The sequence below is a fragment of the Tauraco erythrolophus genome, chromosome 5 (assembly GCF_009769465.1).
Source record: "Tauraco erythrolophus isolate bTauEry1 chromosome 5, bTauEry1.pri, whole genome shotgun sequence".
NCBI classification, from domain to species: domain Eukaryota; kingdom Metazoa; phylum Chordata; class Aves; order Musophagiformes; family Musophagidae; genus Tauraco; species Tauraco erythrolophus.
Genome location: NC_141469.1, coordinates 20861299 through 20888624, shown reverse-complemented (window position 1 = coordinate 20888624; position 27326 = coordinate 20861299). Strand labels below are relative to the sequence as shown.

Genomic DNA, 27326 nt, shown 5'->3' with positions numbered 1-27326 from the left:
CGCCACGGCACGGCACAGCCCAGCCCGGCCCGGCCCAGCCCAGCCCAGCCCAGCCCGGCCGCCGCCCGCCGCCCCGCTGCGCCCCGCCGCCCCCGCCCGGTACCCGCCCCTCTTAAAGGGGAACGGCTGCAGGCACCGCTCCGCGCGGCCCGCGAGCGGGGCGGGGGGGGGGGGGGGGGAGGGGACACACACAAATGAAGGGGGGACTGAGGGCACCCACTCCCCCCGCAGCAGGGGCAGATGAGTGTGTCCCCCCGGGGACCCCGCAGGACGAACGAGGGGGGGGGGGGTGTTGGTTCCCCCGCCCCAAGGGACACTGCGGACCGTGGAAACTACCTTTCGTCGCTCCACGCGGGTGTGGGGTGCTGCGGGGACAAGAAACCCCCCCGAGACCCCACACGCGGTTTGGCCCGGCCCTGGGTGCAGCCCCAGCCCCTCACCGTGGCGCCAGGGCCGGGCCTGGGCGGCCAACACTACCTCCAGGCCGGGAAAACAGGGGGCTTAGATACGTGCAGGGTGGACCCTATGGCACCCCTCGGCAGGGCACCCATGAGAGCTGGGTGCACCCAGAACCCCACCCTGGGTGTCCCACTGGGACCAGCCCACCCCCGTGCTGAGCAGCACCAGGGGGTGCCTGGGGACAGCCCCAATGCTCCTACCCCTGCCTCAGTTTCCCCAGCTGGGGGATGGGAGCCCGTCTTTCTTGGCACAGTCAGGAACAGCCGTGCGGTGGGTGACAGCTGGGGACGTCCACAGCACCCAGCTATTTCGGGGAGGTTATTTTTACCCCTGGGTTTCCCAGCAAGGGGCTCAGCGAGGTCCGTCCCTCCCTCAAGCCTGTTCAGGACCCCCGTGCTGGGGGGCTGCCCCACTCCCACGCTCACCCCACCACCATTTACCCTCTTGGGCTTTATCCAAACCCATTTATTTCCCCTGGCACCCAAAACAGACCAGGTCAGTGATCGGCCACAGCCCCGGAACTCAGGAGCAGTGTAATCACATTTGGGTGAAACTTAATTATCGGTGAGATTAAAGCCGAGGGCGCCCACAGGAGACAGCACAGCCCCACATCCCCCTCCCAGGGCTCCGTCCCCGCCCTGCTTAGCCCAAATCCTCTTGAAAGAGCCTGTTTGTCCCATGTCTGTTCCTCTCAGCTCACCAGGAGCATCCACGTCTCCATCATGTTGCTCCAAGAGAATCTCAGCCCTACCAGGACCGTTTCTTTTGCAAGACCCACAAACAATAAGCCAGGGAAGTGCGGCACAATAAGCCAGGGAAGTGCGGCCGCCCAGCCGGGCTCCACGCGAGGCACCGGCGCTGCCCAGGCTGAGCTCAGCAATGCACAAGGGCAGGAAAAAGTATTCTGCAAGGGCAGAGGAAAAGCTGTTGCAAAAGCTCCATGGATTTTGTTGGAAGCACCATGTCTGCAGGCAAAGGCTGCCAGGAGCCTGTGGCAGCGTCAACGGGATGGGTCACGCAGCACGTGGCCGTTTTAACTACCAGCAGCTCCGAAATGAACTCAATTTGCAGCGCAGACGGTCACCGGATGAGCCGAAGGGCAGCACCATAGGTTTTGTGGAGCAACATTCAGAAAAATCAGCAACAGCTCATTCCAAAATGGTGTTGGAAGATTTTTTTTTTTACCTTGTTTTTCCTAGATTTTGTTTTTTCCCCACCACACCGGGGGGACAGGACGTTATTTTCCCAAATCTCCCCGGTTACGTGGCCCCCCCCCCCAGCTCCTCCATCTTTTCCTGGGGCCTCTGCGGCACTTACCTGGTTTTATCCAAGACGATCCAGTGCCTCGAAGGTAAGTGCCGGGGCACACACGGGGCCCAGGCAGCTGCCAGCTGCGGGGAAGTGGATGCAGAGCAGAACTAGGATTTACCAACCAAGTCCCTGTTCTCCAGGGCCACACTCTGCCTCACCGCCAGACAGGAGACGATGCTGGATCCCATCTTCCCAGCCACGGGAAGCCTCCAGCTCTGGGCTGGGAGCAGGCAGGCAACCGAGCGGGCATCAGGGCTTCAAGCTGGCATCAGAGCCAAGACAAAGCCCCCGAGCACACGCAGCCAGCCCACAGCAGCTTCCAGCCGGTGCACGCACCCTGTTTTTAACCCATCAGTCACAGCTGCCTTGCTTGGAAGAGTCCCCATGCAGCACAGGGACTGCACAAGGGACCTGGGAGGGGCAAACAGAGGGATGACTGTGCCAGATAGCATGTAGCACCATCCCTAAAACATAAAGCTAAGCTAAACCGATACATACAAGCCTAAAAGTTGGGACAAAGGAAATAGCAAGTTCAAAGGAGAATCTTCTCATTTATCCAAAGCGAAAGCAAGTTACAAAATTAAATCATCTTAGAATCACAGAACGGTTTGGGTTGGAAGGGACCTGAAAGATTGTTCAGTTCCAAACCCCCCTGCCATGGACAGGGACACCTTCCACTACACCAGGTTGCTCAAAGCCCCATCCAACCTGGCCTTGAACACTTCCAGGGATGGGGCAGCCACAGCTTCTCTGGGCAACCTGTGCCAGTGCCTCACCATCCTCAGAGGGAAGAATTTCTTCCTTAGATCTCATAGAAATCTCCCCTCTTTCAGTTTAAAGCCATTGCCCCTTGTCCTATCACTACGTGCCCTTGTCAAAAGCCCCTCTCCAGCTTTCCTGTAGCCCCTTTAAGTACCAGAAGGCTGCTGGAAGGTCTCCCCAGAGCCTTCTCTTCTGCAGGCTGAACATCCCCAACTCTCTCAGCCTGTCTCCATAGCAGAGGTGCTCCAGCCCTCGGATCATCTTCGTGGCCTCCTCTGGACCCGCATCAACAGCTCCATGTCCTTCTTGTGTTGGGGAATCCAGAGCTGAATGCAGTATTCCGGGGGGGGGGGGTGTCTCCCAAGAGCAGAGCAGAGGGGCAGAACCTCCTTCGACCCGCTGCCCACGTTGCTTTGGATGCAGCAGGAATGAAGAACAACGTTGTTTTCCCATCCTCTGCACAGAGAAAGCAAGAAATAGAAACCAGGGGAAGGAATCACCCTCCTGACGGCAGAGAAAATCCAGAAGCGCCAACACAGAAAGCCACATTGAAAAGGAGACGGGACTGAGGGGGGCGAACAGCCCGTCCCACGCGCTGTGGAGCCCAGGGAGAACGTGCCACAAAGCTCCCAAGCCGGGCCACAGAGCCAGGGGTGCTGCCGGCAGCCCCCTGCGGAGCCTCCGGACTCTCCCAGCTCCGCAGGTGCTTTCTGCACCTCTCCACAGTCTCTTTGCACAAAATTCCAGTTTGTACCCCGTTATTTCCCACAGGATTTTTAAATTCTCTTCTGTATGAATTGCTACTAACCCAACAGCGACATCCAGATAACTGGGAGTACTTAAGCAGTTAAACAAAATCCCACTGATCTCATCCGTACTGCTGGCTACGCTGGCGCAGGAGACAGGTCCAGCTAGCAGTCAGTGGAGAGAGGAGAGGAGGGAGATGGACATGCCTGTGCACTCCCACACACACGTTCTAACTCTGAATCATCCTCCCTGACTTGCCAAGTATTTGCCCGTCCAGATCCCTCTTGCGCATTTGAGACCTTCTCCGTGCGCAGGGCTGGCCACACCAGCACAGGGACACACCCGCACACGTGGGCAGAGAGGTCCCCCCTGCAGCCTTCTCTGCTGAGGGACTGAAGCAAAAACAAAGGAGAGAAAAAAAACCCAGAAAAATAATTTCCAGTTTATGAAGCAAGGTTCTGCAAGTCTGAGGGACTTCATGGGATCATCTCCCGTCAAGGAACATGTTCCACATCAGCATCACTCAGGTGCTTCCTTTGCTAAATCGTAAGCTGAGTTTATTTTGGTGCTTTGCTCATCAGCGGTCTGAAGACACAGGGATTTTTGTACCAGCTATAGCACAGGTATGACTTGTAATATCCCCACCAGGCAGAACCAGAGCATTTTTTTCCCTTGGACATGCAGGAAACACTTTCCTTACCCCTCCTCCAAGAATATAATTCAGCCCAAGTCAACTACCCAAAGTCTGAAGGAATGCAGAGACAATGGTGGATTTTCAAAACCAGTCTTTTACATAAACGCAAGGTGGTTAGCTGAAAAATAGTGAGACCAGTCACCATCCAGACCGCGACCTGCCATGAAGAGCGTGCCAGCCAGAGACGCAGACCGAGCTGGGAGCAACTTTCAAGAGCAGATTAGAGTTCAGCCACGCTGCTGAGCACTCCACAGGCTTTGACCTACAGACCGGGACAAACAAGGAAAAAACAACCCAAAATAAACACGCAAACTTGGTCACCAGGGAGATGCAGCAAGGGACAGTGACGTCCCCGGCTGGCCGCAGTAACGACAGGCACGTTGACACAGTGCTGGAATGGCCTTTCCTCCCCCAAAGGCCTTGGTTTTATCTTCCTGCTTCGCCAAGGAAAAAGATGGCTAAAGGGAGCATAAAAACGCACAGGATCATCGAGATCGTCAGCATGAGGATCACTGCTCTGGGGCAACACGGAGCTCTGAAGCACCTGCCGAGAGCTCCGTAAAGTGGCACCGGAGAGAGGTTTCTGGAACGAATCCCCTCTGAGCCTCTGTCGTGATCCGAAGTGTTAACAGCACTCAATAAATGACACCACACACAGTCTCCTGGTGTTAACTATACAGTAAGAACATTTATTTCATGTCGACACTTGTAAAAGAAGTCTCTTCCAAGTCTGATGGTTTGATATACAAATCAAACCCACCACCTTTTTTTTTTTTAGTCCATCTATACTGAGCTCGAATTTATACAACATGAATGCTCGTTTCTGAAACAAAATTACAAATTAAATCATAACAAAATACACAAAACTGACTGGACCCTAAGTTTAATCCACTGAAAGAACTCTTCTCTCCTCCGATCACCTTGAACTCCGTTCTTCCCCGTCGTTATCCTCATTCTTCTGCTTGGCCATGAACTTCTGCAGAAGTAAGGGGAAGTGAAAGTGAAAAAGATACTGCTCAGTTATTCCTCAGTCTGCTACAATATCATGCTCTAAAAACAGTGCGGGTTTCATAAATGAGTTTGCCAAAAGTCAGCCTGCTCCTGGTAACGTGTGATCTGTACCCAAAACACTCCAAAGGTTTGCTCACAAACTGACACGCACACAAGTCACCAAGTGGTGAAGCTCCCGAGTGGCACATGGCAAAATATGAGGTATGGGAGTTCACAGGAGAGGGAACGGGGGTCATAAAATACAAAATAGTAATTCAGTGTTCACCACGGCTGTGCATTTATTGTGCCCACCTTACAAAAGTTTACATCGATAAGTATCTTCCGAGTTTTCTACACCTCACGTGGGAAGGGGCTGTCTCTGCCCCCCGCTGTGCCCCTGAGGGGTGCAGAGTGTGGACCCCAAATGTTAAGTTTTCTGGCTGCCAAACTGACCTCTTGGTCGTTCTGTATCTGCAAGGGATCTCAGTCAGTCTGTAGCTTCGGCAAGCCATGGAATCTGACACAATCATGTCTTTGGACACATCGCTGCATAGTTTTTAAAAATCAATTCTTAAAAATGAGGGGAAGACAATGGCTGTTGCCACACCTTCCCAAGTAGAGAAGGCTCTCTGTAGGCAATGAGCTTGACTAACTTCACAATATCCACACCTGCATCTAAAACTAAAACCCCTTCGAGTATTAACATGAGCTCCCTATGCCCCCACGAAATTATAGCGCTCATTAAAGCAAACATTTTTAGAATTATATTCTTTTCGGCCCATTTCTTGGGAGAAGCTTCAGCATTACCTCCATGTTCTGCTGATGAAGCAGCGTCTTGCAGTGATTTTTCACAGACGTTTCATCCACATAGAACAGCGAGCAGATCTGACAGAAAAAGCCAGCCTTGGGAACCAGGTAATCCAAATCTGAAGAGACAGCACACAACATTAACAAAGCACAGCTTTAAAACCTCCCATTACCAAAACACAGCTTTTTTTAAAAAAATAAATCCGATTCCTCTACCCAAATCTGTACAATTTGTTCTTACTGGAAGGCAGTTACTTACTTTTTTTTCATCAGTATTCAAAAAATTAGGCTTCTAGTCCGAGTTGGTCACCTGCCCTATTTCAATAAACAGAGGAGGACAAGTACTTCCCTGTGAATAGGGCAACTGACCTTCTGGATCTGAGGCTCACCACAACCACCTCAGCGGCTTTTGGCCTTACAAGTAATTTATACACAACTCTCTTGCCAGGTTTAGCCTCTGTCCTCACGCAAGCATTTTCTGTCGCAGAGAATCTACACAAGCCATCAGGCAAAGATCTGTGTTTTCCTAGCAACTTCTACAGTTCAAGTGTTATCAGTAGTTTGATGGAAAAGGATTTGAGATGAGGATCTTGGAATATATATATAAATATACACACAGGCATGTTAAAACCATGTAAGCAGCTCGCTCATTTCTATACATTGAGAGAAAGTTGGTGATACAACTTGTACCAGGATTAGAACAGTAAGTGGATAATTTTTATACACATATATCTGAGTCACCATCCCTGGAGGTATTTAAAAGGTGTGTAGATGTGGTGCTTAGGGCCATGGTTTAGTGGTGGAATTGGCAGTGTGAGGTTTATGGTTGGACTCAATGATCTTAAGGGGCTTTTCCAACCTAAATGATTCTACGATTCTAATTAGTCTATATTTGTAAATTACATTTTAGGCAAAATGAACTTTCCATTTGGCTGCTGCTATTAAGCCAACAGCAGAAACATGTAAGGCATGCGTTTGTAGAGGCTGAAATGAAAACACAGACTATGGGCCATGACACAAAGTCAGACGTGGCCACAAGGCAAACGAGGCATTTTCCCATGAGCAGAAGGCTGTCTTCCTGCAAGAACAGTACGGAGCGTTCAGGGTGGGCTTTTTTGGTTTTACCTTTTGGAGTACTCTGCGTCTTTGGTGCCTCTGAAGAAACTGTTTTCTTCCGCTTGGGCTCTAGTTCTGCATCTCCTGACCCCAGCTGATCTGCTGGAGGCCACAAACGCACGTTACACAAAGGCATTCACTGGTTTAAAAGCACTCTATATCCAGCTGTAACGGTCCATCACGGCTGGAAACAAACACCATCTGGACAGGCGTTACTGTTTACTACACTTTGGTCTTTCCATAGAGCAATTTTCAGGAACTCCTGACATCGATCCCACGGGCAAGACTCCCAGGTACAGCCCCAGCGTTGGGGTGATTGACTCCAAAAGTGCTCTGGACCTCCCAGCGCTCTTCACAGACGTACCACCACCGCTCTTGAGCTGCCTTTCCCTGCTGCTCGTATCAGCAGGTTCACACCAACTTAGTGACAACAATCACAAAGACCTCAACTTCTTTACAACACAAGATACCAAACTTTCTTGACTTAATCTGACCCGAATCCAAGTCCAACAGCAGCATTTCAGCTTCACTACACAACCAGCCAAAGCCCACAGAATATGTTACAGATTAACCAGCTCTAAGGAAAGATCAAAAATCAACATTCTGAGATTTTTCTGGAGACAAGAAGTTTGACGGAGTCTCCTCCATTACAACATAAACATGGTGTTTGGTTTTTAGACTATCAAAGCAGCCTAACTAGCAGGTGAACAGTCACACATCAAAAACATCTGGTTTCTTCCTAAGTCTATGTTCAAAGAACGTAGACACCAGCATGTCCTAAACAAGGTTATCGCACCATGCCACACACAGAGCTGCAGATTTGCCCTGTGGCTCCCTACCAGCTGCAGTCTGACTGTCATCCTTCCAACTGCTGGCCAGGGGCAAGCAATACATCGTTTTGCTGCTGGAATCAGATTTTTAAGACTTGAGAAATAGGATTTTATCTGCTTTAACCTCTCCTTCCCTGTTCTCCTGTTCCACTTCTCAAATTCAGGAGGAACTAGTCCTGTCCAAGGTCTAACTCACCTGAGATTTTTACTACACAGAGAGGAACTAAAATCACTTACATATTGTGTATCAAATATATTTATTATAATTTGTCACTCCCAGTGAGATCAGAAGTCAACTCAAGGGCTCAGATATTTTAAGAGGTCTTTTTACAGATAACTTGCTGATAGAACACAGAAGATACTTCGCACTTTCAGTAAACGCTTTTGCTAATCACAAGGAAGCTTACTGTTCTATAACATTAACAGGACTAAAACAACATATAATATTTAAATATTTTTGGGTGCGTACACAGTCAACTAATCCCTTTCTAAATGTACAGAAACGGAAGGTTTAAATACTCTGTTTTAAGCTGCTTCTGCAGCTCCTCCATGTCTGCACCGCTCAGCCTCTGCTGCGCAACGAGAGCCAGATGGGAGAAAAGCTGTTCCAAAACTCTGGAACAAAAGGTGCTGTGTCAGTGCTCAGCTACACAGCAGAGACAGAGAGAAAATTCGATACTGGTGGACTGCATCATGTAGAGCTTTCACCCACGATTCAGCCGAAACGTTTCTTGTGGGTCAGTTATATATAGCTCTGCATTACACTTCCTAACACTTCCTGCTAATTCCACGCTACAGACGTTCTACATTTTTCCCTCTAGATCCAGCCTGGAAGCTGTTCCTTCTCAGTGTCTGTGTGTCTATTCCATTTGACTCACTTGTTTTGATGAAGTCTGGCCCTGTAATTAGAGACTATAAGTAATCTGTACAGCATCAGGTAGTTTACCAGGCCTGGCATTAAAGGCGAGAAATTACACTATCTTCCCCAATTTTAGCCATCATAAACACCAAAGGAACATTTCAAATCAACGCGCTGATTAATTTTATATCAAAAGAAAGATGCCTTGCAAGATGCATTAATAAAATACCCTAACTTCAGGCTGCTGTTCACTCTCAGTCTCCTACTTTCCCCCCCCCGGCATCTCTTTCATTAACTTTGTCAGAGATTTGGGGTTTTTCAGTTTCTTCTATTTGCTACAAAGATCTCTTTGTGCATTCCCTGTGCACCGGTTACAAGCATCTTATTTTCTCTTTCCCCTCTCGAAGCTACAGGAGGTTCCTTACCTTTTGCCTTCGACATTGCAATAATTTCTTCTTCTGGACTCATATTGCCTAGAATTTCCATTTCTTCTGGTCCTGCAACAGCAACAATATCCTCTTCTTCTGGTCCTGCAATGGCAGTAATTTCTTCTTCTTCTTCTGGTCCTGCAATAGCAACAATATCTTCATCTTCATCCTCGTTCAGATTTTTCCCTGGGAAAGTATTTTCTTCTTCCTCATCCTCCTCTCCAACTTCATCTACTGTAACGAAGTTTAGTTCCTCTTTTAGACAATTGAAGTCGGCCAGAAAATCATCTTCATCAGCTTCATCCAAAGTCACTAGAGGGTTATCTTCATTGTCCTCTTGTATTTCATCTACTGTCACTAAAGCACTGGGATCATCAGGCACCTGGGAGGAAACACAGTCTCCAGTGTCCTCAGCAGTCACTTTATCATCCTCCTTCTGTTTCAGCACATCCTCAATATTCAGGTCTGTAGGCTCGTTCAGAGGCAGTTCTTCTACTTCACCGATTTCATCTACAGTTACCAAGGGTTCGGCTTTCAAATCCTGCTCCTCAAAAACTGACCTAGGGACATCTTTCTGAGAACTAAGGTCCTCCTGTTCAGGTATCTCATCCAAAGTTACCAGCGACTGTGGATTCTTTACCGCTTCTGATACAAGTTCTTCCTCTTCCATCACTTCATCCACTACAACCAGGCCCTGGGGGTCACTAAGCGCTTCTAAATTGGCAACTCCCATTAGCTGTGCAGTCACATCCTCCTCCTCACCAATCTCATCCAAAGTGACAAAAGAGAGTTCGCTTTCAGCAGTGCGTGCTATGCAGCTCTTCCCTTTCCGCCTCTTGGAACTAGGCTCAGAAGACAAGTTGGTTTTAGCACCATCTTTTCTCTTTCCCCTCGGTGGATTTCGCCGCGTTTTAATGGGAGACTCGACTTCCTCTACGACTTCATCCACAGTAACAAATTCATCCAGGTTAAATGGAAACAGCTCTTCTTCCTAGGAAGTGTAAAAATGTGGCTATAACAAAGTTTAACATTCACCCAGCAACACAAAACCTCCATCCACAGGGTGTCTAATGAAAAATGTCTACACGCTGAAGCTGGCTCAAGGGGAGAAAACACCCAAACAAATGCAATTTGACTTGAGGGTAGAAAAAAAATTTTCAGGCCTTCAGTCTCACATGGAAGAGTTTTCATTATCAGCACTTGTGTTAAGCAAGCAGATTGAACCCAGAAACCCAAAAGCGTTTTTCAAAAGCCACAGTGGATGAATAGACAAAGTTTATGTATATTAAGAGAACTGGGCCGATGCCCTGAACACACAGTGTATTCTGCACTCACTTGCAGGAAGACTAGTGGAAATGTGAGTATCTCCAGAGTACTCTTCAAAAATACTATTATCTTGTGTCAACACCTCATTCTCTTTGAAGCTTAACCATGTGCTGTTGGCCACTGCTACAAAACAGGAGACTACCTTCGAAGTTTCTACCCAGCCAAGTCATTCTGTGTCCTGATGATTACTCACTGTTTTCTCTCGCTTCTTTGGTTTCAGTCTCCTCACAATCACCTTGGTTTTAGAGAGGTTCTCCGATGGCCCTACGCTCCAGCCCAGGAAAGGGCTCTCAGTACTGGAACCTCCCTTCATTTCTCTTCAACACGTACAAGGTGATAATGTTCTCCTTTCTGGTAAGGTCTGACTAACCCCACAAACGCCCTGGCAGACTTGCTGCTCCTGTGCCAGCCGCCTATCATCAGGGGCTGGGGACAAGCTCCAGCTTTCTGGCAAACACCTTACTGTGTTTTTATGTTTAAGGTGACAGAGTCTGCCACTTTCCAATTCTCCCATGTCAGTGGCATGCTCTTACTGGAGCATGTCCTGTATTTAAAACTCCTCAGTCCCTGCACAGTTTGACCATGCCAGCTTCCATCAGGGCTCACACAACTTATTCTAGGACCACCGGAAAGAATTAGCAGCAGTTTAATGTCATATGTAGCTGAGAGCGTCTGGAGAAGGATGTATGGATAGATGTTGAATCCAGTTAAAAGACTGGGTGAATCCAGTTAATCAGTTAAAAGACTGAGTGAATCCAAATTACTTTTAGGTTATTTGAGTAGACAGCAGTCATGTTTTTGGAACAGAGTACTGTACTTTGATAGCTGTAGAACAGCCATGCTTTTATAATCAGGATGGTGGGATAAGGTGAATAAGATGGGTACCTGAAGTACAAATTAATTTTGGGCAGTAAAATGCATCCAAATATGCATTCCACCTCAAATTGTGCACTCAATTTCTTCAATAAACGATTTTAATTTTTTTTTCTCCCATAATATGCCATCCTATCATCAAATACTGTTCAGTATCTAATACAGTTAAGAGTGAAAAAAATCCTGTCAAAGCAGAACGCCAAGGCAAGATGAGCTTTCCTCTGTTAGGGAGTAAGACTGCAGCTAAGAAATACTAAGAACAGTCCTCCAGCAGAAAAAGTAATCTGAAATTCAAAGGCTACATGCCTTTTCTTCCCTTTCTTTTTTAAAAAGCTAACAAATACTAGGAATAATGTGTGCCTCCACCCACATTCTGATGCAGAAACTTGAGGAATATTTAATGCAAGGTGGGCACAGCAAAGGAAAAGAAAGTATCTGGTTACATTTTAACTGAAATCAAACATGACTGTATTCCTTTTTCCACAAAAAGGAGAACACAGATCTTGATTCTTATCAGCTGCCTAACAGAGAAGAGTAAAGCAGGAAGAAGTAATTGACATTACAAAGTCTTTTTTCAAAGGGTGCAGAATTTCCTCTTGGAGATTAACACACACATCTGGAACATCAGATATGGAAGTGTTCTCTATTACTATTCCTACCGTTAACTTCACAGACACACTGATGATGCAAGAAGTTTATGTGGATTCTGATTAATAAAAGGATTTAGGTCTCCAACTTTATCTCAGAAATCCCTTTCCCACAGGGACCCACTACTTACCTGGTAGATCTTTGATTGGATCCTGTAACGCTACCTTCTCCTAACTCATCAATACGGATTTTTATTACCTTCCTTCTGCTTTTCTTTCCCAAAGCCCAAGGTATCTAAGAGAGAGGGCATCTCTTTCCGCCTTCCAATAAAAACACACTCTTTAGCAGCTGAGCCTACAGGCTCCCAAGCTCTTCTTCAAACCAACACTGCACCAAAACCGTACAGAAATCCTTGCTCTGCAGAACTTGCTGGAGATATCTTTGCATGGAAGAGGTGCCATGGATGGAGATGTTCTGACTACCTCCTGTCGTAAAAAATAATTTGTGAAGAGGTAGAAGACTTCAGCCTTCCTTCCTCTTCTCATAAGTGTGATGATGAATAAAGATCTCATACAGGCAGGTGGAGATCCAATGAATTAACTCTTTCTCAAACAAATGATATCCGAGACCAAAAAACACCTCCTCTTAACATTCACTTCCTGAATTAAGTTTCTCTTCCAAATTACTTGCCTTTACAGCTTTATGCTCGTAGACTGTTAACAACTGGTAGTAAAAAAAAAAATCCCCAGGGAAGGACACTAAAGATTATTAGTGCACATACACACATGCTTTCAAGATAATCTGACTTTAAGTTCATTTATAGTTACATCCTTACCTCCTTTTGTTTTGCACTGTTGCTAGTGTCATTTTTTGAAGTTTTAGTATTGCCGCCAACAGCAGCCTGCAAAATGAGACAAAATTCACATGAAATCAGTTAAACCAACTAACCTGCCCACAAGAGAAAAAAACAATATTAAAAAATCAGCTATTTTTTCCCTTAATGAACTTTTTTAAGTTGTCCAGATGGCTGCTTCTGATCACATACTTGGCAAATACAGAACTAAGCCAACGGTCAGCAGTAGAGTCCAGGCATAGAGTCTCTGGCAACAAGTCACAGGTCATATCTTGCTTAGTAGCCTCTTTTCAGAAACCAGTGTCTGTGCAGGACTTGAGAAAGCAAGTATCAGCTCACAAAAGGACATAAAGCTTATCAATTCCCATTCAGAACTAATCCAGGAACATAAAATTATGACACTCAATAAAGACTCACTTCAAAAATATTTTCCTGCCATTCTTTCCAAGCAGCATTTTCAAACCAGTTACATACTTGCGTTGCACACACCGCATCTAAAAGCAACTGGTTGCCCGCCATCTCGCTATTCCAACTCGTCTGTTGGCCCACACCAGCTGAGTGATTTATGGAAAAGGGAAGGGGAACATAATCTCAGCGTCCCATACTCAACATCTGAGAGAAGCATGGAGTTAGTTACCAATCAGGCATACTGAACCGGACCTTCCTGCCCTCCTCACCTTATTGCTGCTGTTGTCTTTCTTCACGCTGGATGATCTACTCTCTCCCTCTTGAGACTGTTTTGAACTAGCCCTAGATTCCACTCGTGAGTCCTTCTCTTGCTGAGATGAATTCCTCCCATTGTCTCCCTTTCCATCAACAACAGAACTTCTGCTCACTTTACATTTGCCACTGCCGTCTCCCGGGCTCGATTGGCTGCTACCAAGTTGCGGCTGACCCTCTTCTTTCGATGCGATTTTGTTCTCCACCGCAGCTTGGCCTGGGGTCTCGGGTTTCGAAGGAGCTTTCTGCTCCCCTCCTTTACACAGGGAAGGCTCATTTCTCCATACTGGAACCCTTGACTTTGATATATCCGCAAGAGACACCACCGCCTTTAAAATAGTTTTACCGACAGAGGAAGATTCCTTGATGGATAAAGAGGAGTTTAATGTAATTGCTTTGCGAGTTTCATCAGTTTTTGCTGGTCCTATTCCTTTATTTTGATGTGCTTTGATTAAACTTCCCTCATTGCTCTCATCGACAGCATTTGCAGCATTTTCCACAGCAGCCCCAACCTTGGCCACACATTTTTCAAGTTTCTTCTCTGTCTCTGCCCCAGTCTTGACCAAAAGCTTTTCAGGGCTCTTCTCCGCAGCTCTTCCAGCTTTGAGCACAGACTCTTCTGGTTTCAGCTCTGTATCTGCTCCAGCTAGATTCAGTTTCTTCTCCAGGGTCACTTCAGTTTTAAGTGCAGGTTTCTTCTCTGTTGTCCGAGTTACGGGCATTTCATGTTCAGTTTTTACAGCATCAGAAACAGTATTTTTGTCAGGAGCATCCAACTTGTTGGTTGGTTGTGTGACAACAGATGACACCATCTCCACTGAAGCTGCATCAGAGTCAGGGGGCACCGCTTCAGGGACGGTCCCTGTAGCATCCTGCGCTGCCGGCTTCACAGCACCATGCGATGGCACATCTTCAGCCTTGCCCACCTCGGATGATTCTTCTGGTGGTTCAATGGCACGAGCAGACAACTCTTCATCTTTCTCTTTAATTTCCTTCTCCGATGCAGGTACAACAGCAGGTTCAAACAATTCCGGTTCAGTATTATCTTTAACCACCTTGTCCTTCTCCAGACTGGAAGGAGGCAGCAGCATCTCTTCTGACTTTGCTTCAGATGATTCGGTATCAGCAGATTTGACAGATGTCACAGGAGCTTCGACTCCAGCGTTCGCTTTCTCCACAGACGTTTCTGGCAGTCCTGGAGCGGGCTCCCTTACTGCTCTTTCAAGATGGGACTCAGAGGGCTCTATCTGTACTGCTGACATCTCGTCTTTGACATTAGAGATGGAAATGGGTTCTTTCTTTGCCACACTAGGCTCTACTGGAGGATTAGCAGCTGCTGTTTGCACCACTCCTGATCCCTCTGGATATTTTTTCAAGTCAGAGCTAAATGCATTTAAAAAAAACAGAAGAAATCAAACTATGTTGAGAATTCTACAGTTACCAGTAACCTCTTGACGCCAATGGTGGGGGATTTCCTGATGCATTAGTGCTTAGCATTCGGAAATCTAGCCTACCAGTGTTAAAATGGTTAAAAACATGGAGGCAAATCGCTGATTAGTTTTATGCTTCTGTTTAATTCACCTCAGCACCATAAGCCTCTTACACTTCGAATTACATTACTTGTAGTCAGACCTCTCAAGGTAACACTCACTCAGATGTGTCCTGTGATCTCAGCGCTGGCAAGAACACCTAAAATTTAGGTCCCCTGATGCAAGGCAGACTGTGAAAGCATATATACAGCGAAAACAAAGCTTCAGTCTCCCTGTACAAAGGAATTACCATAGTTTTATGTTTGAAGACTGCAGACTCTGCAGTCACCAACCTAGAGAACGATTCCAGTAGCCAGGAGCCTGAAGTTTGTTTGGTTGGTTTTGGTTCAGGTTTGAGGGGAGGGAGGAGTCACTTTGTTTTTAAACAGCATCGACCTCACACAATAGCAGGGAACACAACACGTGCACAGAGGCTCCTTTTGGCCAGGCTCTATTTTCACTGTATAATCCCCCTGTCAGCTCCCAGTGTAATAAAGCCCGAGATGGCAATGCAGAAGACAGCACTTTTCAGAGAACATGAGTTACAGCAAGCTCATTATTCTTCTCTGAAGGAAAGAATCCTCCACAGATGATCCTGACAGACACTGAAGTTAGAGATATCTGTGCCCCTTTCCCACAGAACTCGAGAAAACCAGCATCACATCATCTCAGGCATCTCCAGATGGAAAGGTGCCGAAAGACTGATGCTGACAATCTCGCTAAGTGTCGAGACAAACCCAAAAGCAGCAAACACACGTAATTAATCAGTGGTTACGCACAATGGAGCTGCCCGCACTATGGTTTCTCAGAACCTACGTACACGAATAAAGGGTGCATGTTTCTGTAAACCTGCATGAGAAAAAATAAGAGAAGTCTGGCAGTTCGGTGGTACTCCTAGCATGATGTGAGCAAGAAAATGGAAGGCCAGATCAAATGGAACTCAGCACTGGAGGAAATGCTAAGTCTCGAAGTGGCCAGATGCAAAGGTTAATAGACGAAGACACAATGCATGGAGCCAACAGAAAGATGAAAACAGGCAAACTCAGTTAACATCTGTGCTATGCAAGCACAATAAAAACACTGATCTTGAAGGTCTCCTCTGGACCCAAGGGCACTGTCCTCTGCTGCTACAAAACGCGAGAGGAGAGAGAAGAAGGGATACGAGTTCTGCTTCAAAAGCTCTTTCACAACACCAATTTAAAATTGGCATAGATGTATTAGGTCATGACCACGCATCAGATGGACGCTTGCGGCACACTACGAGGACACTGCTCCCCAAGCAGAGCAGCAGCCCTGCAGCACTGTGCGGCTGGCAGGCAGCCCTCCCAGAAGCCACAGAGCCTGTGTGCTCCAGAAAAATGCCGGGAATCTCCTTCAAAGCCCAAGCGGCTCAACTCACAGTAACCAAAGCCTTGTGAAGGCAAAGCAGCCTCACTCACTCAAACATCACGCTCATCTCTAACAGGCTTCTGAGACCTGTAAGCAACTTAAACTTGTTATTTGCAAATGTTTTGGTGTACATGTGCCTCATGAGTATTTAAGCAGTCAGGGCTGATCTGCTTTCTATGCCACAGTAGCGGTTTACTCAGTCGCAACACAGAAGATATTTTGACATCGATTAAACATTGTTTGTGTTCCAACAGCAAAAAACATTTCAGCTAATCTTCTCTTCTACTTGAGCATTCTACATCCCAGTGAGATTCATGTCTCATGTGTCTGCGTAGCAAAATACTACCTGGATAACTCAGAGCACAAAGCCAAGAAACGCAGCCCAGGTTTGTCACTGGTGTGTAGAAAGCTTAATTAAATAGAAACTCTAGTGCCTTGCTAAACTGTACCCCCCACTTAGCCTCCGTTTATTTTGTTTTCATGAAGAATGGAAAAGTGTCAGTGAACGCTGGAACCATATGCTAACTACACAGCGTACAGTGAGTAGCATACATGAGTATTATCCTCTACACAATTCAGATGAGGTATTAGTCTCTGAATCCTCGGGGCTTTATGTCTCCTTTCATGCCAACACTCACTCTGTGCCTTCGACAAAACCCTGCTGCTCTTCACAATACAGTAATAGATTCAAACTGGACTGTGAAGCAGTGGAAGGAGAGCTCTGCAGAGGCAGTGATGCGCAGAGATAACCATGAGCTAGCCTGATGAAGCATGAAGGTGCTCCAAGTAATGCTTAAAAGACCTGTTAGGCACTGGGAAAGAAACAGCACGTGGACCTGCAAGACTGATTGCCTGCACAGAAGTTAGTGTAGAGGGCAAAACCGACAATACCTGGGGCTCGGTTTCTGCACAGTATGTGTCTGCATAACTGCCACACGCAGCCACTACTGCCTGAGTTAGCCAGGGAAAGGCTGGGAGAGTTCAGTCCTGGAAATGCCAGCACAGAGCCTGTGTCACAACGGAGGCACAACCTACTTCCTACACATCAGCTCAGGATTAACAGGAGCAGTGGGATGGTCCTTGAGTCTCAACCTGGCCAAGAAAAGTTTCAGCTGGTTTAGCTGAGGAAAACAAATCCCAACAAAATGCATCAGCATCCTTGAAAAGAGCAGAATTGTTCAGGTGAACATGTTGGTCACCTCAGCCGCAAGGTCAGATGAACTACCTACTCGGATGGACAACAACTGAGCTTCCAGAAGTCTTTCAAAGTTTTTTCAAGATCACCTCATAATCCCAGTCAACCAAGAGGGCAGCCCCTTCTGCTCCCCAAATTCTACTACTTCTTCCCTCCCCAGAAACACGTGACAAGGCCTTCCCATATACAATAATACTGAAGATATTTTCTGCTTCTCATAAAATGTAACTCAAAAGAATAACTGGTCAGGTCACAAAGGCTTACAAGAAGACAGTTGCTTCAGACAAGGAGGTGGTGTGTACTGTCATTTGTAGGGGAAAACATTCATTTTCCCCTCAGTTCACCAGCCACAGCAGGATGCTGGGCAGTACCTGGGACTGATGCAAGAGTCACTTGTTTTGATTAATTACCACTGCTAGCTAAAGCCCACCAGTCTGGAACCAAAAAGGTTGCCTGCACGTCTGCCTACCTGTGAGTCAGAGACAGTTCAGAAAATAAATGCTTCCAAAATCGACTAGGGCCTGAGCAGAAGTTTCATGAAGTTAGGAATATCTAGCTTTACTCTTGAAAGAAACACTTTTTGAAAATATAGTAACATATAGTTAAAAGATAAACTACAGTATAATGGCATTACTTGAAATTGAAGTTTAGGACCATTATTACACAGTTTGGTTTTTTTTTAATTATAAAACTTATCAAGAAATATGGATGAGTCACAGAAGGTGTTTTAAGTCATATTTGTTAACAAGAACTCTCATAATGATCTATCCATTTATTAAAAACACAATCAAGACTAAAACCAACAAATAGTTACTCCACAATTAGTAATTTTGCTACAAGCAATGTCTGTAAAACAAATTTAAATGGAACATACGAAAACCACCATTTCCCATTTCTAGGTTCTGATGTTAATAAGTATCTAAACATTTTTAAATCAATTCAGGGACCTGTATCACAGCACAAAGTTAATGTTAATTAGTTAAACAAGAAAGTTTCAGTTTATTTTTAGCATTTGGAAACAGAAACAATAGAGCCAGGTGCTCTGACAGAGGAAAGCACCGTAGGACAAAATAAAGCAATGACTTCCCGGTTAAATACAACAAAAAAATTGTCTTACCAACACGTATTTCCAAACACACTTTCCAGGACCTGTGGTAAAATCCTGGCCATAGTTAGTAAAACAATAACAACTCAACGAACTACACAGAAAACAAGATTCATCCCATTTGTCCATGTTCTTTGAAAGCCCCACATTTCAAAGAATTCACAAACTTTACAGCAGTACAGTACACGTCCTGCACACACAGAACACACAAATGCTTGAAAGAAGTAACAGCAGGTAACAGTTGATGGATCTCACAGCAGGCCTTTTCATCAAGCTTAGTTAGACAGATGGCTCAGCAACCTCCTTAATCTTGGAAACACATTTCATGAACAGTATAAATACATAAAAATCCCTTATATACTTGAAAAGCATACCTTCCTTTGCTTGGTTCCTCTTTCTTCACTTCTTTTTTCACAACTTCAGACTGAAAGGCAAAAATCAAGGTTCGGTATCTATGACTTTCAGAGGCATCAGTACAGAATTTGCATAACCCAGCTAATTAATAACACCACGAACCCAAATTTAGGCATGTGTCACCTGAAAGATCAAATGACAGCAAATTGCTCTAAAACTGTTCCCCACAGAACACGTATTTCGTAAGATGAAAAATAAAAGTGCATGGCAGTGTAAGAGATTTTACTAAAAGTCTGCAAGACAGAACATGCGGCATACCATGAATGGTTTCGCTCGTCCCTCCTTCAAAGCTGTCGTGTTTTTGAGCAGAATTAGCTTTTAGTCTGTGATATATTTGGAGAACGGAGGTGGTTAAATGCATCTTTTCCCAGACAGCATCTTCTATCCTGTACTGGCGAAGATGCTAACGGCTGCAGAGCTCAGGGTAAATACAGTTTGCGTGACCAGTAAGTATTATATGAAAAACAGAGTCACACTTTTTCTAAAGAAAAATCATATTCCAAGTGAAGAAACTATCTACAGAAAACCCAAGGCCAGTTCCTATTCCTTAAAACCTGCTCATGTAGTATTCATTTCTCGTAGGATGACTACACCTTTCTTCTTTCTGTTATGTAGAATAAACCCAAAATGAAATAACGTCTTCTGAAAAAGACCACCACAAACCATCCAAGCTCTGCAGCTATCACAGTTAGTAGTGCAGGTCCAAGCAATCAAAAAACCCTCAAAACTTTAAAAACTCAGTGTTGAAATATCTCTTTTCTGAAGGCACTCTACAAACTAACCTGAAGGCAATCACTATTAGGAAGAACATCAGCTAAATTCGGTGCACATAGAATTCACTTTAATTTTTTATTTATGCACATAATTCAAAAGCCTTCAGTTTGCCCTTTCTAAAAACATTTATTCCAGAGGTAAGTGCCAAAAGCAATTTCAACATGTTATAATTAATTAAAAGCGACTTTCTGATGAGCTTCTGAATGAGAAAGGCTTCTAGAGAAAATAGCTTATGGCAAACAGAGCTACAAGTTTAATGTTCCTATAGTACCAAGGCAGATAACAGATTCTGGCAACGTAACAAGAAGGTGGACAACGGGTAATAGACTCAAAGGGCAGTGAAGAACAATAGATGGAAAAAACTCAGGTTTCCCTCTTATCAGTACGACCAGGCATTTTTCTCTCCACCTCAGATACAGAAAGTTTAGAAGCATATCTCTGAAGTACAGACTTATTTTAGCATTTGTGCAAAAGCCGCGACGGTCGCAGTGACAAAGATCAGAACGACACCAGTTGCAGCCATGCTCTACAGTTCTGTATTCCAGTTGCACATTCTCCTTCACCATTACACAAGTTTCCCCGTATTTCTGTTATTTCAGCAGTATTAAATTCAGACATTACCAACAAAAATTACAGAAACAGAACTATAAGGTGATTAAGCAAGCACTTACATTACTGCTCTACTATGCCACTGGCATCATTACTGCCCTCTGGCTGGCCAACCTCTCTAAATCAGACAAGCGCTTTGTACCACCCAAAGTGTGCAGCTGGAAGGAAATACTATTTTGAAAACAGAGAGTGAATGCCATTCTTTGTCAGCATGGAACTCTGCTCTGATGAAACATTTACAGTGACAAAGGCATGTTATTCTGTCGCTACACAAGATATAGGGAACGGCTACAAAAAGCGGATTTGAATCACAAAGTGTTCCCACAATGCATCCTTGACAGACATTCCTTAGCATGAGCACTTTAATGAATGATATTTCGCTTATTTTTTGCTGCTAAGGGAACTTATTACTCACATTTTCTAGACTCGAGAAAAAACTCATAAGCCTGAAGATTTGGTTATTTTCTTCAGCTACAAAGTTAGTCTTATAAAAGACATTATTCTTAAATGCCTCTGACATCAAACACAATTATAATTTATGTTGTTTAAAATGAGCTGAAGTTCAGTACATGAACTGAAATACAAAATAAAGCGGTTCAGAAGAAAAGCATATTTTGTCCCATGCAGAGAGTCAGCAATGGGCAGAATCATCCCTGCAATAGGGAAGAGGAGAAAGAGAAACACTCTTGGAGCATCTCATCCAGGCTCTTGCATCTAGCAGATGAGAAAAGAGCACCCTACACACCCACCAAATCTGAGCTATCGGTGCTTCACTCCCAGAGGGTGCCCACCCTGCAGCAGAGGCCCCGAGGGATGCACACCAGCCCACCCTACCCTGCCCTACTCCCTGCCACACCACCACACTCATCTGGTAGAGATGCAAAGGTCAGAGGGAAAGTTAAACCCCTTCTCTGAATCAAATATGTAATTAAAAAGCATTTTCAGTGTTATTATATTGTCGTGGTTTTTGGACTGAGGGTCGAGACAAGAACCGAGAGGGAGCACCCACCAAACATGGTCCCGGGCAAAACATGACTCAGGCTTTCTTCATAAAACAAAACAATTTATTAACAGTTACTAAACAAGAGACACAAGGGAACGAAACCGGTTACTTGAGAGGAGAAAAGAGAACAACAAGGCCAGATCTTAAAACAACACCTCCCCACCCCGTTTCCTTTCCTTCCTGGCTCAACCCCCCCCCGGCGGCGCAGGGGGACAGGGAATGGGGAGCGCAGGTCAGTTCATCCATGTTGTTAACTGCCGCTCCTTTCTTAAAGGAGGAGGAGTCTTTACACCATTTTTCCCTTGCTTCGGTGGATCCCCTACTCATGAAGAAAAAAATCCCCAAACTTTTCCAACGTGAGTCCTGCCCGCAGGATTGCAATTCTTCCCCATTGTACCAGTTCGGGCTTTACCAGTCTCGGCCTCTTAGGGAGCTGCTGCCACTCGCGTCGGCGTGGGTCGTCCCACGGACTCCAGATGCCTCCACGACCTCGTCGTGCATTCCATGCCCCATTATTAACAGTACCTGGTCACGCATCCCCTGCTCCACGACCTCTCCTGGGCTCAGGCATCTCCTTCCCGACGTGGGTTTCTCCATGGGCCACGAGTGGGTCTCTGCTCCGCTGAGTACACCCTGGCTGCAGGGGGGCCGCCTGCCATCTCACACCGATTTGCAAGGGAAGCCTCAGCTCCAGCACACCTCCTCCTGCTCCATCCTTAACTGACCTGGTCGTTGTGGTTGCTTTCTCTTAGATCTTAATCTCCTCTAGAGGAGCTCGGCCCGGCGGGCACCCCGGGAGCGGGGCGCTTCCCGAGTCCCCCCCCCCATGTGGCTCCCCCGGCGCCATCTTGAGCACATGGCGCCGGCCCGGGCCCGGGCAGCCGCCCGGCCGGGAGCCGGAGCGAGGGCCGCGCCCTCCTGCTCTCTCCTCGCTCCTGAGCAAAAAGCCCTTTCCCGCCCCTTTGTCCCAACTTAAATAGGGCAATTCGCAGAGGCGCCGATTTGGCTCAACCTCCCCCGGGGGGGATGGGACTCAGATCTGGTGGCACAGGGAGCAAATCCCCTCTCCTGCCACCAGAACACCCCCCCCCATCAAACTATCACATATATTGACTCCAGACTAGCAGAAACCTTCAACAGGAGGGTCGCTCCCAATGAACAAACTACGCCCCTTAAGCCCAGAACGATGGGGCGGGAAGCGTCAGGAAGGCAGACTGGTCACCAAACCTCTGCAGCCATTTCAGAGAATCACACTTAGAGAAAAGTCAATAACTGGTTTTACAAGCACAGTAACTGCTGATTTCCTTGGAAAGGGGCATGACGAATCCGCTTGAAAAACACATAGGCCCAGCTCACATCTGTATGTCCTAAATCATCGCAGATGCAACTCAACAACTACTGCCCTACCAGAAACGTACACCTAAAATCTCTTTAAAAACATGAATCCTGAACACCACGCAGTTACCCTACAGACTTCATAGATATGGATGCTTTTCAATAAAGCAGAACAACAGAGAACAGACTATGATACAAGTCAATGATCAGTACACAACTTCATTAAACTAAAATTCATTGTGATGCTTGGTGCAAATAATACTGACAGCTGTGTCAGCATGGTAAGCAGAAGCACATGTCTGAATTACTCTTCTTCCTCCCTGTTGAAGTAATGGACAGATGTCCTTGTTATCTTTAGGCATCTGAAGTTAAACTTTCTCCTGTGATGAATAAAAGCGAAGGGAAAAAACTAAGATGCCCTGTCCTTCCAGGCACATCCTCATTTGAATAGTATCCCAAAGTCATGCCACTGAAAAGGAACAGCAGCACACAGGGAATGAGAACTCCAAGAATGGAATTCATCTGGACCATCACTAAAAAAAAAATCTGCAAGAAAACCAATAAAACAAAACAAAGAAGCCCTATGCACATTTTGGTCTCAGTCTCGACTGTGTACAGTTCACGCTGAACCAGTTAGTTGGTCTCTGTTCTCTCAATTACAGGTGAATTTTGAAGAACAAATCTAGCTGGAATTCAGAGGAATAAAAGCCAACCTACATACCGCTACAATAAGCATAATTTGGAAGATGTGGCAAGAGATGGAGAGTCGATCACTGGACAAATACTACAACTAATTTATTGGGTCAGAACACCAGAACGGAACTGAAAAATGAGAAGGTGAGCGTACGCAGAACTACTGACATAAAAAATCCTCACGTTCAAGCGCCAAGTCAACACCACTTTACCTTCACCCTGGGAGGGGGACCACGTCTGGATTTACGTTCTGCACTTTGCTAAGAGTGTTACAGCTTCTCAAGTGGCTAATGCTCGCGTTTCGTGCTTAATGCTCTTTATCTGTCCAATGCAGCACGCATTAAAAGCCCCCTTCTCTCCGGTGCTCAGCTGCTGCAGCTTGCTGCTCCTTCAGCAAGTCACCAGAAGCAAACTGGGAGCTGCTCGATACTGCAAGTCATTTCGTTCTTCAGAGAGATGGAAGCAGCTGCGGGCGCACAAACCAGTGCTGACACAACAACTGAGTCTGGAATCAAGAGGACTAAAGCAGATGAACGGCTAAAGATGGATCAAACTACATCAAAAAACCTCTACTGATTTCACTTATTAATACTTTTCTAACCAGTACGAAAGAGTTGCTTTCCTCCTTCCTAGCTTTTTCTCTTCATCTTTCACTAAGAAACATTTTCATTGGTGGAGATGAAAGAGATTCCATATGTTTGTAAAACAGAGAAAGATCCAAAAGGAAGACAAACATCAACACATCCTTTCACACCGGTGCCACATCCCAGAACGCAGACTAGCTGATCCTGGTCCCAGCTGTCGCACAGTTTTCACTCTCATCCATGACAGCAAATAGTGAAGGAAATAGTGACATCATCACTGTTCATTGCTCTTCATGGAAAGGTTGTTCTATTCCACAAAAATAATGTATTACTGAAAAGAAGAAATCTTACCTCAGCAGACTCTCCGTTGGGTGACAATGTACAGGTCAACGTGTGCTCACCCATGTTATATGGATACTGCTGCAGGAAGGTGTACATTGATTTGGCTGACTTGGCACTATCCAGCTGCAGAATTGCCTACAAGAAAACAAAGCACAAACTTCAAATAACTGTTACTTTATCTTATTTCTGTATTGCAGAACAAGTTTAGCAAATTAGGTTGGTATAACATGGGGTAGCTCGTATTCCTGAAGGGTTTCAACATCTTCATTTTATATTAGCTGTAAGCAGCATTTTTTTAATTAAATCCTACGTTCTTTCATATGGAGGACAGTGGACTCTTTCTTCCTTCAGCCTCTCAGAAGGATCTCTCCTGTTTGGAATTATCTTTAAAACTAAATAACTACATCGCAAAACAGTGGAGCCTGAAGCTTCCCTACCCACACGTGTCCAACCTCCTGGCTACAGAAAAATAATTTTTCTTAAAAGCTTCCTCACCTGTTTTATGGTTTATCAGCAGCTGGACACTTAAAATAGCTCATAATAACGGGAGCACAACTGCATTTTAATCATTAAAATATACATGTACACACCGTGACTTAAATTTAGTTCATAAAATAAAAGTCTAATATTAAGTGCAAAACCAGCAACATGAAAAATTACAATATCAAAATTAAAGAAATTGAAAATCCAGTCACTACATTTTGAAGTGTCCCAAAACAAAAAGTAATTTCAGCAATTCTTACATTTTCACTTCTCATATCAAAATAATTTTTCCCCCAAGTTTCCTAGAAAATGGGAACTCATCTTTCTCCCACTTACACCTCTAATGTCAAAGGTAAATAATTTTTCCAGCCTTTGGGAAGCTTTACTTTCAGAGCTTATCAAACTGCTCTTGTATTGTTCACGTTAGATAACACCTGAAAGCTTGGTCAGTTGTTTGGGTTTTTTCTGTTTTTTCCTTTCCCACTGCCCCCAACAAATAAGACAATTTTCTTGTTCAGGATGAGTGGGAAAGAGTCAGAAACTTTGACCTCTCATTAGCAGAACATTCTCGGTACTGCGAAATGAAAAACAACTACTTTTTGTAAATTTTTTTTCCTAACATGGTACTTTGCACCTTAGGAAAAAAATAAACGAAACACACACCTTGTTTTTATTCTTCAGTACAACATAATGATCTACTTTTCCAAATCGAAGTCCAACACAAACTGCTTCAAGTTCCCTGTATCCATCATCCGGCAAGTTCCCAAGATGCACAAACTGATTACGGATAGTTTCAGTATTTACCTAAAGAAAAGCAAAGACAAAACTTGCTTTAACTTTGTAACATACTTTATTAGCAACTACCAAGCTAGATTAGAAAAGCCTCACAGAAAGCTTCTGTATCACTCTGGTCTTATCAAAAAAAGAGCATTCACACACATCCAATTCACATCAGATTTTCCAGTCTCTGTGCAGTACATGAAAAGAACCAGCTATGTCTGCCAGTAAAGAATAACAAACTTGAAAGGATCAAGTTGAGTGTCTTAATATCATTTAAATTTTTTAACTAACTAGTGAAAGTACCGTCAAGGAACTCTGCAAAATGTAGCTAAAGTTTAAATAAAATTTAGTATTTCGAAAAGCAGACACTATCTAGTCAGATTATAAATCGGTCAAGACATAGAAGCCTATCCAAAAGACTCCAATCCTGGTTTCTAAGTGAGAGTTTGGTTTACTTGATTAGTTCATAATAAAACAAGGATCCTTGGTCAAATATCATTTCTTGTGTTTCTTAGTTTTCAAACAGAGTTATCACCACCATCATGGGGACAGGCTGTCAAGGAGATCAGGAAGTCTCTTCTGACCAGGAAGGATTCTGGTGTAGGACATATGAGTGGGCTGACAGCAAACAGAAAGCCATCATCAGCCACGTAGCACCAGCAGAACCAAAGACTCAACCCTGGCACCAAGTACTTCGTGCAGTATCAAAGGGAAGGGCCCTGGGACACAAAGTCCAAAGGTACTAGTAGACTTCTGAAATCTTAAACAACTCTTATCTTTAAATACTTCAAAGCTGTGTGTCTTTTCAAAATGCAACACTCATTCCCAACAAGGAAGAGATTTTTCCCCCCGCCCTCCAGGTCTGGTATGTTTTTCTTCCATTATTCAAGACTTCACCAGGAGCAGAAAATAAGTATTCCACCACAAGCAGATCAGAAGCTTAAGTAGGCTATGGCAGCAGGGGTATTGGCAGTTAAGTACTCAGATGCATCTGTCAGTGCCAAGCAATGGTCATAAGGAGAAAGCAGGTATCCCCCAGATACATTTGCAAATGAAAATTCAAGCCTCTTGAGGTTTCTTGTAAAGTGATTTATTGTTGACAGGGCTGTTTGCAACACGCTTTTTAAACAGATACAATTAGCTTCCAAGAGCGCTGTTCTTAAAGTCACTCCTGTGAAGTTCTCGTGCCAACTGTTCAGAACCCAAGGCACACACTCAGAGCCAAGGACGGACCCTCTAGCAAGAATACCCTGAAAATGTTTCTCACAGAAGACATAAAAGCTATAACTCCATTAATCTCTGCCTGCCTACGCTGTATAAAAACGCTTTGTACATCAATTGCCAGCTTGCACTGCGTGAAGTGAAGGAACACGCTACACTGAACAAAGCACAGAGGTAATTTTGATAGTTAAACCAAAACATCTGTCTACTAAACACACCAGGAAAACACGTGGCATTATATACAGGCGAGCACTGCATATTCTCCAAGCTACAGTGGTCAGCAGCTTGTTGTTAGAACACGAAAAAAACGTAACAGAAGGAGAGGGTCTCAAAGGACTCCTATTGAATGTTTAATTTCTTTCACTTCATGCATCATGGAGCTAAATTAAGTGAACATTTACTCATTCTATTCCCTGCTCACTCACCCGTGAAAACATATATGAACACTTATTTCAAGAGAAAGCTTAGATAACAATTCAATTAGTATCCTTCATACTGAAATATTAG

At 45.0% G+C, this 27326-nt stretch overlaps 1 protein-coding gene across 4 annotated transcripts in view; it reads right to left on the bottom strand.

The window, feature by feature from the left end:
• Positions 1-4641: 4641 nt before the first annotated feature.
• The window catches only part of ZNF638 (zinc finger protein 638), a 58691-nt gene continuing 36006 nt past the window's right edge, over positions 4642-27326 (bottom strand). For 3 of the 4 annotated variants that reach the window (XM_086612427.1, XM_086612424.1, XM_086612426.1), the window contains 9 exons: positions 25482-25622; positions 24345-24470; positions 18956-19005; positions 13321-14746; positions 12626-12691; positions 9001-9994; positions 6896-6988; positions 5771-5889; positions 4642-4949 (listed from right to left, as the gene is read on the bottom strand). In XM_086612427.1, the coding sequence (XP_086468553.1) occupies positions 4890-4949; positions 5771-5889; positions 6896-6988; positions 9001-9994; positions 12626-12691; positions 13321-14746; positions 18956-19005; positions 24345-24470; positions 25482-25622 (3075 nt within the window). In that variant the 3' untranslated portion in view covers positions 4642-4889. The remainder of the gene's footprint in view (positions 4950-5770; positions 5890-6895; positions 6989-9000; positions 9995-12625; positions 12692-13320; positions 14747-18955; positions 19006-24344; positions 24471-25481; positions 25623-27326) is intronic. The other variant, XM_086612425.1, reaches the window with a different exon arrangement.